The sequence below is a fragment of the Clytia hemisphaerica genome, unplaced genomic scaffold (assembly GCF_902728285.1).
Source record: "Clytia hemisphaerica strain Z4C2 unplaced genomic scaffold, Clytia hemisphaerica genome assembly, whole genome shotgun sequence".
NCBI classification, from domain to species: domain Eukaryota; kingdom Metazoa; phylum Cnidaria; class Hydrozoa; order Leptothecata; family Clytiidae; genus Clytia; species Clytia hemisphaerica.
In genome coordinates this window covers 664,097-673,632 of record NW_027103824.1, presented here as the reverse complement: position 1 = coordinate 673,632, position 9,536 = coordinate 664,097, and the positions used below count along the sequence as shown (strand labels likewise).

Sequence of the window (9,536 nt, the reverse complement as noted above, 5' to 3'; positions counted from 1 at the left end):
AATATTTCTTATTTTAGATAACACATTTTGGACTTTTGGAGTAGGGGAAAGCCGGTATATTGGAGCAGGTTGAACAAAAAGGTACGTCTAATACTATTTTAGTATACAAAATAAATATTAGAACACTGCCAGTGGTTATTTGAGCTAAAAAACCTTACCAACAAAGATCCTTGTTAAAAGTACCCAATGTGAATCTCTTGGTGACAGGTATTTAACACTTTCTCTCGAGCCATCAATAGCAACTAAAACATACTTAAGCTAAAAAAATTATGCACAAAACTACAAAAAAATACCTTGGAGCCAACGAAAAATTTGTTATGATCTCTAGTTTCGCCTGACGATGATGATGCAGTTTTCAATCTGCTGAGAGATGATGAGGCGTTAGCAAGTCTTCTGTTGGTTACTGGTGAATGTAGTGATGATTGGCTGGACGATTTTTTCATTTGTGATAAATGTTTGTTAGTGTTGATAGTGGGTGGTGCTAGCTTGCGTTGTAGTGATGACACCTTGTTGTTGGCAGTTCTGGAGATGCTTCGGTGGTTAATCTGGTTAAATAAAAGAAAGGTGATAACCATCATCTTGTCAAAGGAGAAAAACGTGTGTGTTTACAACGTTTTGTAAAAAAGTTTTCGGAACTATAACAAATCTTTACAAAATCTCATTTTCGTGGCGTTGAACCATCATCTTTTTGCACCTTATGCAGATTTCTTACCACTAGACTAACTTTGAGACGCCAAGATACTATTTTCTATACAGGAAGTTTGGAGCTGGGCGGGTTAAAATCAACCTTCTTCCCAAATATTATTTTTCATTTTGATGATTTCTTATTCAAAAGCACTTTAAAACTTTCTGTTTACAATAGCGGCTCCCTATTACTTTCAAAACTTTTTAAAGTCTTTCAAAGTCACCCTCGAATATCCAGCCACGATGGCTAAAAAAATCTGAAATATATTTCTTCTAAGCCATTTACTTAATTGTGGTTAAAAATTGCAATGCAATGTTATCTTTTTTTTCCTTTCTTTTATAAAATCAAAATCTTATCATCAATCGGCAGCTATCTTTCTTCCGTTAGAGTTTTTTAGATGTGTAGTGATTCACTGGATTGGGACACGCTGCGCATACGGCTAGCTGGTTGTTATTATCATATGCTCCACTTTTCGTTGAATTCAATATACCATGATTGTCTCATTTAATTAAAAATAAAATTTACATGCTCCTTAGGACAGCACATACTCATTCACTTATTGTATTGACAAGCTATTTGTACAAATATTCCTATACCTTAGTAATGTAGAAATTTATACACTGAAAACTGCAACCTTATTATAAATACAACAAAGTCACGATGAAACTTTAACCTGACACACCATACCACACACTGTTAACCTGAAATTGCTTTCCTATAAAACCGATATGGAAGCTATTAACAAGTCATTAAGAGAAATAGTTGCGAGTTCTTAAATGACGTCCTTTTGTTCTAACCAAGAAATTTAATGATTATTGCTTCTCGAAAAGATATTGGAAAATTATGTCCTATCATTAAAATATTTAGAAATGCATTTTACATGACTGGGCAGAGCATAATTATCAAATGACAATAGGTCAATACTACTAGAAAAAAATAATTAGTTTTAGGAGGGAAGTTTACTTCACACTCGTATTAAATGAAGATTTCAGTTTTAGGGAGAGACTAAAGACGTACAGATTAAAAATTGTATTAAAAAACACCAAGTTACTATAATTCTAAACTCACGAAGGAAAGCTAGAGTTTAAGACTTCGTTAGTTAAAAAAAGAAAAAGTTTTTATTCTCCTAAAGTATAACGACGATATATTTCAGGTAGAAATGTTTAAAGAGATTATCAATTAGGAAATAGAGGGAAGATCTAAGTACAATTGAGGAGATTACAAAAACTTGAAACGAATCTTAGTGATAACAAAAAGTTTGTTTGCTTGCTAAGCATTAGGCATTTTTGCTATGTACCTTCTTCTTGATCACCAAAAAAAAACTTTTGAATTTAGTAAAGGGTATTATTCATATTTTTTTTGTGTCAGTCACAATACTGGTTATTAGTGACATTAAAGTAGTATTAATTATGGTCCTTTTGGCAGGGCTAATCTAGAGCAATTTCAGATGTGAATGTTGACCAAATTTATAACTTCTGGATTTAAGTTTGAGAAAAACCTTGGCACGTAGACCCTTTTTAAATCAGGTAAGAAAAGAAATATAGCAACAATTCTGAAAATTAATAGACATTGAAAAGCAAACCTTGTTCTTGAATTCTGGTGTAATACTTCTTGGTTGTTTTAATTGTTGTTTTATTGCTGATCTAGGTGGTATGTTTCGTGGCATCCCTTTCCTCGCGTCGTTGTTGATCTGGGAAAAAAGGAAAGATTGAGAAATATAGCATGATTTAGATTATAGATAAAGAGACTGTCATAAAATATGATGAATACATGCACTACTAAACAATGATTACAGTAGTAATCGCACGATGGGTTTTTTTTCTTATTTGGCACGCCCTCAAAGAGAGCAATTAATCGTTAATTGCATCCTGTAGAGAGCAATTAATCGTTAATCACACTCTCCAATGCCGCGCCAATGTTTCCAAAATTGATTTTAATTTTTTTTTCTTACATTTTTTTTGCATCGAACGTTTTAATTGCATTCGAAATTTATTTTGTGAGAAAGAAAATCAATAAACAACAATAAAAGAAAGACATAAAGAGAAGAGAAAAATATAAAACTCTCAGTGTAATTTCTGTAATTTATTTTCCTAACTGGGAAAAAGTAGTGAAAGCCATTGTGCGATTAGCTCGTAATCACATAATAACTCGTACAATTCGAAAATTGCACTCGTGCAATTATATTCGAATTGCACTCGTTATCATGTGATTACATATACTAAATGGAAACATGAAAATTTATTTTAAAATATGCATTGTACCTTGATTTTGGTAACCAAAGGACGCTTCCTGATAGGTTCGTCGTCATTTTTGGATTGAGTGCTACTATCAGAATCATTCTCATCTTTGTCAATCTTGACTCGTTTCTTTGGTGGCATCACTCTCAGGGCTGCTCCAGGTGGTGGCCTTGAAAAGGGAGGTGAAGGTCTAACCAAAGCTGATGTGGTTGGTCCCATCATCCTCCTGTGTTGGGGCTGCTGTTTCAGTCGCTCAAGGTAGGCAGCTTTGGAAAGCGATCCAAGGGGTGGTGTGTATCGGTTGGTGATATTAGTGACTGGTGTCTTCTCACCTGGAGGTATCAACGGCTTCTTCACTCTTAGACCAGATGGAGCAGGAAACGCCTTTCCTGGAGGATTCAGTGACCGGGAAATTTGAGCAGTGGGTGGATTCAACTTTTTTGTGACTCTTGCCTCCCTCTCTAAATGTAACAAAGAGGGCCAATTTTTTGTTTGTGATACTTATTAGCCTTATTAGACACTTAGCGTTGAACATGGAGTTCTGAGCAGGTGTTGCCTTAACGTAATTATAATAAATGATATCACTCATCTGACCTAAATTGGGGTATATATATACTTTGCAGTGAAGCATTTTAAAATTCAACAAAATTTTGTAAGATGTGTTGTGACTTACTGGGTAGCTCTTTAACTTCTCTTGTTATCTGATTTTGTTTTGGAGGAGTATAAGGAGGTGCTTTGGTCATGGTAGTGCCCGGTCTTTTTCTTGTCCTCTGAAATAGAGAAAGTGAAAGTTGTCCAATCTTGCATGTTAGTATATACAAAATAAACAAAATGTAAAATTTAGATATCACTGAGACTGGGGGTCTAATCTTCACTTCTTGATTACCAAAATATCCAGTCACTAAGTTTTAGACAGCATCAATAATACGTTCTTAAATAAGCATATAAAACTTTATCAAATGAATAATAAATGTACCCATCATACCAGGCAAAATTGAACTTACCACAAGGCCATAAGATGAAGCTCCAGATGGACATTTGTAAAAAAGAGGATTTACACCTTTAGATTGATTGTTCAAAACTGCATTGAGGACTGCAACAGGTGAGGAAGCAGTAATACCCCTGAAGTAAAATGGAAAATTTAAGAAATACATTAAGTACATAATTAACTTTCTCCATTCAATATCTTCAGATAAGTTTTCATTGGGTGCTTAGAAAGGAAATAGAATAAGCTTGTTAAAAGAGAGTCCCTAAAATACTAACTAAAGTCAATAAGATTAAGAAGTATTTCAAAGCAAGGAAAAAAAGGCAGCACTCAAAGATGAGACCTTTCTACTAAAATAAATATAAAATAACCTTTGGAAAACAAAATAATCTTGAGAGAACTGTAAAACTTTAAGAAGAATTTAGAACTGCTAATAGTAATCAGAATGAAGAAGTTGTGTAAGTTTAAGGTCACCTTTTACATAACAGTTGTATTTCTTAAAGGTCTGTCATCTCGAAAAGAAAACCTCAAAACCTTAACATAACAAATGGAATAATCCGACAAAAATATTCCTTGAAATTCACAATATTTATTTGTGACTTACGTCTTCAAATCATCTTCTTGCATGAGTCTTAGAACTTCTTTGGGTGGAAGAGGATGATCAAAGCGCTTCAGAATCTGCAAGAAAGTGTTTCAAACATTCAGAAGAACTTCAAAACAACACAACAGTTACTTAGGTATGAATGAAAGAAAAGCAAGTAAAAGTACTCGATGCAGATCTCTTCGATGAAATTAAGTCAAAACTAAAACGATTTGTTTAATCAGGTTATTATTGTGCTGATCTTATTTCTATCAAAGCTAAAACTGAACACTGAGAAGTTTTTTCAGGCAGCTGCAACATATTTGTTGCTTTGATTCAGCCTTGTATATTTTTTTTATAGCCACTTTTAAAAAGTGTGCAATCACACAAATATTAAAATGCTTTTGAATGTCCAAAACATTTTAGTGGTCAAATGTTCCAAAATAGACCTCAAAAAGCTCAGTGTTAAAAATTGCACAGGGGGGGGGGGGTACCAAGTCAGTGTACTGGACCATAGGGTACTAACTTGATTTTTGGATTTTTTTCCAAAAAATTAGACCACCACCCTTTTTAGTACACTGTACTAACTTTTTTTCACGGTCGGGGCTTTGACACCACTCTTTCAGTACACTGTACTAACTTTTTTTCACGGTCGGGGCTTTGACACCACCCTTTTAGTACACTGTACTAACTTTCTTCCACAGCCGGAGCTTTGATACCACCCTTTTAGTACACTGTACTGAGGTTTTTCTTTAACTAGATTTTTATTACCACCCTTTCAGTACACTGTACTAGCTGTTTAAATAAGTTTAGAAACCACCCCTTATACAGTAGTGCACTGTTCTAATTTTTTCTTGGCCAGATAAGTTTAATTGCCAGCATATACAAAGGTTTTGAAGCATTTTGCTAAGAAAAGCACCAAAATAAAAAAGGAAAGATTTGAATATTAAAATACTTGAATCCTTATATAGTACAAACACTGAAACAATGAAACAGACAAAGCAAAGTCAATCAAATACAGTGAAATTAGCTGAAATTAGCACGTCAAAACACTCAAAACCAACTTTGAGTTATTTCCCTTCTCGTGACTTGATTTCTGATTGTCTGGCAAGCTGTAGCAGTTTTTCTTTTTTGAAAAATAAAAATAAAAGACTTAATAACATTGTACACAAACTGAAACGGAAAATCTTTTATCAAATGTAATATTATACAAAATATATAAAAAGGTGCTTTCCCTGTAAAATTTTATAAAATATCAAATTTTGCAGGGGGGGTACAGCCGCAGGGTACTAACCCATAGGGTACTAACCTGATTTTTAAGAAAAATTGTCTTAGGTACCACCACCCCCTTTTTAGTACCGGGTACTTACTTTTTCTTAAGGAAAAAGGGACCCCACCCCCCCCTTTTAGTACCGGGTACTTACTTTTTTTTAAGGAAAAAGGGACCCCCACCCCCTTTTTAGTACCGGGTACCGGCTTTAAAATTACCAAGGAAAATAGGAGACACCACCCTTAAAACTTGCCAAGCATGGTCCTAATCTTTCAAAAGCCAGCAAAAGCAGCTCTATGTTGTTATTATGACTTGTATATACCATATTTTTAACTCAGATCCTCTAAAAAGTTCTTTAAATCAAACACAACTTTTAATTACAAAGGTAAAACAACGAAATTCCTTGGCAAAAGTAAAATATTATATAGCTGTAATAACGGTAATAAAAGTATATATCTATCAGAAGATGTAAAAATCAAGTTGATAAAAGTTGAAGAATAGTATGAAAGCTTGGATTGGATGGATTTCCTTATTTTTTTTCTTCAATAGATTGGTAATTTATTCAAATTATTCAAAACTGTGTCAATCTTATGAAAGAAGTTGAAATAGAAAAAAGTTGCATTGTTGGCTCTGGTTGGCTTTGCTTAGTTGACCTGCCTCCGTCTTAATTGTCATAAACAGACAAACAAACAAACAAACCAAACAAACAAATATAAACAGAAATAAGCTATAGGGTATAATATAAACTGCAATAAACTAAAATAAACTAACCCCTCTAACAAAAACAATCATCAGTTTGGATAAGAATTTTATTGTTTAAAAGACAGATTGTATCACTTTGGATGCAACAGCTTGTAATTCTTTTCATCAGAAGGCAATGACAAACATATACCTCATTCGAACTTGAGATATCAAAGACGAACTATCCTTCTCACTAATTAAAAACAATACTGATTTTGAACAATAGGTTTCTTTACATTAGCTATTTCAATATTTGTATAATTTAGTGGTCATAAAATTCTCCTCTTAGAAAGTAGGGAAAAAATTAAACAAAAAATTAAACAAATGTACCATATTCAGGGCCTGAGTACTTGAAGAAAAATTGAAATGATACCCACCCCACCCTAAAATTGGTACCGGGTACTAACTTAAAATTGGAGATATACCCACCCCCACCCCAAAATTAGTACCGGGTACTAACTTTTTTGAATTTCCAAATTAGACACCACCACCCAGCTATGGGTTAGTACCCTGCGGCTGTACCCCCCCCTGAATTTTGAGGTAAAATTTGAGAAATTTCAAAAGATTTTGCCCTGAAAGCGCAAAAAAATTCGAAAAATTACACTATAAGGGTCGCTTTTCAGCCAAATTTTTCCTGCACTGTAAGGGACCAATTCTAGAGACCTGATTTTTGGCCGAACGTACGGTCGTTTTCACCCCCTCCCCCCGGTGATTTCACTTATATACAGATTTTTTTCAATTAACATCAATCCAACAAGGTTACTAAAAACATAAAACAATAGAGCGGATTTTTTTTAATAATACTTGAAAGCTTCGATTCAAACGTTTACACAAATTCTTGTTTTGCCATAATGTAGATAGGGCCTTAAAGAAAACGTAAACAAGATTGAACTTAAGGCCGGTCTCCACTTGCGCATGCTGCGAATCTGAAACAAATCCAATCAAGTAAACAGGAAACTTTGGGAGAAAATCAGTGTACCAATTTGTATAGCTTAACCAGCCTTGACTTGAAGGTCTCGGACCAGCTTGGACCTGGCAAATTAGGGCAAATATACATGGGAATTCACTGGGTTTGTGTGTTTTTACCATGAAATTAGTACAATGTACTAACTTCTCAGTGTGTATCAATTCAGAACGCCAACCTTTCTAGCACAGTATACTAACTTTTTCATTGTATTTTTCTCAGAGGACCACCCTTTTAGTACACTGTACTAACTTTTTCATTGTATTTTTCTCAGAGGACCACCCTTTTAGTACACTGTACTAACTCAATTTAACCTAAAAAATACACCACCCCACCAGCTATGGGCCAGTACACTGACTCGATACCCCCCCTGAATTGCAAGCAAAAAACTTTGTTGCAGTATCTTTATTGCGTTGTAAAGTGATTGTAGTATAAATTGACATGCCAGTTTTGTAATTTCTCACTCCCTTGTAGTGCTATGTTCATTTCATTGCAGCCTGTAATTAATCTCAAATGTGTAGGCTTAGCTCAAGAAATAGGAACTAAAATAAAAGAACTGAAGAATAGCAGCTTCTCGTTTAAACACAAAATAAACTTGATAGAAATTTACTGTCATTGTTTGACCTGGATTATGCATAAATTTGTCTCACATCAAAGATTTTACACAAAAACTTACAATTTCAGCAGCCTCAGCCCAGGTGAGTTCTTTAGTTTTGTTTCGTTTCTTCTTGACAGGTACTGACAAAAAATCTGAACAATCACTTCCTGATCCATCATCACTGTCTTCATTGTACATCTTCTAGAATGTATACTTTTTAAGCAAAATTTCTCTAAAAAGGTTGCAAGCAAAAGAAATTCCTATTTAATAGAAATGAAATAGCTTTTGTAAGTCAATGAGAACATCCACAATTTCAGAACAACTCAAATAACAAACTTTCAAAACCTCTAATTAGAAAGCAGTAATTATGAGGTCATATTTTCTTTCCAGTGCAAGAAATTATTAAAACTCCTGATTTGATCAACAAGGTCCAGCACAACACGTTAGTAAAAACAAGCTTTTTCTTTCTATAAATTAAGGGGTTAAATGAATTTCTTGCTTGATGGGATGCATAATTATATTAATTTTCCATGAATGTGTCAATAATTTTATTGTAATGCTGGAGTTTTTAATTACTCAATAGGACATCCTAACTGGCAAAAGGTCTATTAATTCTTCATACGATGATGGTCAGTGTGACTGACTGAAAGACTTTCTCATACCAGGATGATTTTGTTTATAATTTGGTGCAAGAATCACGCCTGTTTGTTTTGGAAATGCGATACCTGCAGCAGTCTCTCCTAATTCAGAGAGTATCTTAAATTTGATACAACATCCTAATATGTAAATAATAAGTGAGATTCTGTCCTGAATTTCATCAAGAATGTCTGGTGAAATTTAAAGCTATAGCCCAAAACCATATATTAGCATAATTAGCATACCACAGTTTTTTCCTTGCGCTGCAAATATGAGATTCTAAAATGGTACAGAAGAGCTGCTAGCAGAACATTTGTTTTGAAATTTTGCTGCTTTGATTGGTCAGGCAATTGATGACTATGCAAGTTAACCGATCTCATGGTTGTTTTTGAAAATGATTTCATTAAAAAGGGCCGGTTTATTTTTTATCCTGTTAGAAGTTTTTTGGCAGCATTAAATCTTTGGTACACATTTCGGCCAGACGCTAGTGTCAGTGAGGATTCTCAGACTTACGGAAAACATCAGCTTTTAGCTAATTTTTGCCTCGATTGCCCAAACCCGTAACATTTTTAGCTTGAGGGAAGAAAAAATTAGAGTTTATAGGTTTGCCGAAAAAATTCCTTGTCAAAATTTTTACATCTTTGCAGAATCCATTCCCAACCTTGCAAGACATCTCTTTTTGTCGATATAGGTTTTTTTGCCAAATTCTTCCTTCGAAGAATATCGATCACTTTTGTTTCCCCTGAAGTATGCAGGAAAAAGAATATTAGGGTTTGCTGTAGCCTAGATGTCCAAGCTCAAAACTTTAGAAAAAATAAGCTTTACCTCAGCCAGACAAAG

At 34.1% G+C, this 9,536-nt stretch overlaps 1 protein-coding gene across 1 annotated transcript in view; it reads right to left on the bottom strand.

Annotated features, from left to right (window-relative positions):
- LOC136806695 (putative Polycomb group protein ASXL2) overlaps window positions 1–8,307 on the bottom strand; it is a gene marked incomplete in the record, with an annotated part of 12,726 nt that extends 4,419 nt beyond the window's left edge. Inside the window, 7 exon segments of the mRNA XM_067063288.1 lie at window positions 345–545; window positions 2,268–2,375; window positions 2,947–3,383; window positions 3,596–3,692; window positions 3,927–4,044; window positions 4,512–4,585; window positions 8,139–8,307. Coding sequence (XP_066919389.1) covers window positions 345–545; window positions 2,268–2,375; window positions 2,947–3,383; window positions 3,596–3,692; window positions 3,927–4,044; window positions 4,512–4,585; window positions 8,139–8,258 — 1,155 coding nt within the window.
- Between the last annotated feature and the right edge of the window lie 1,229 nt (window positions 8,308–9,536).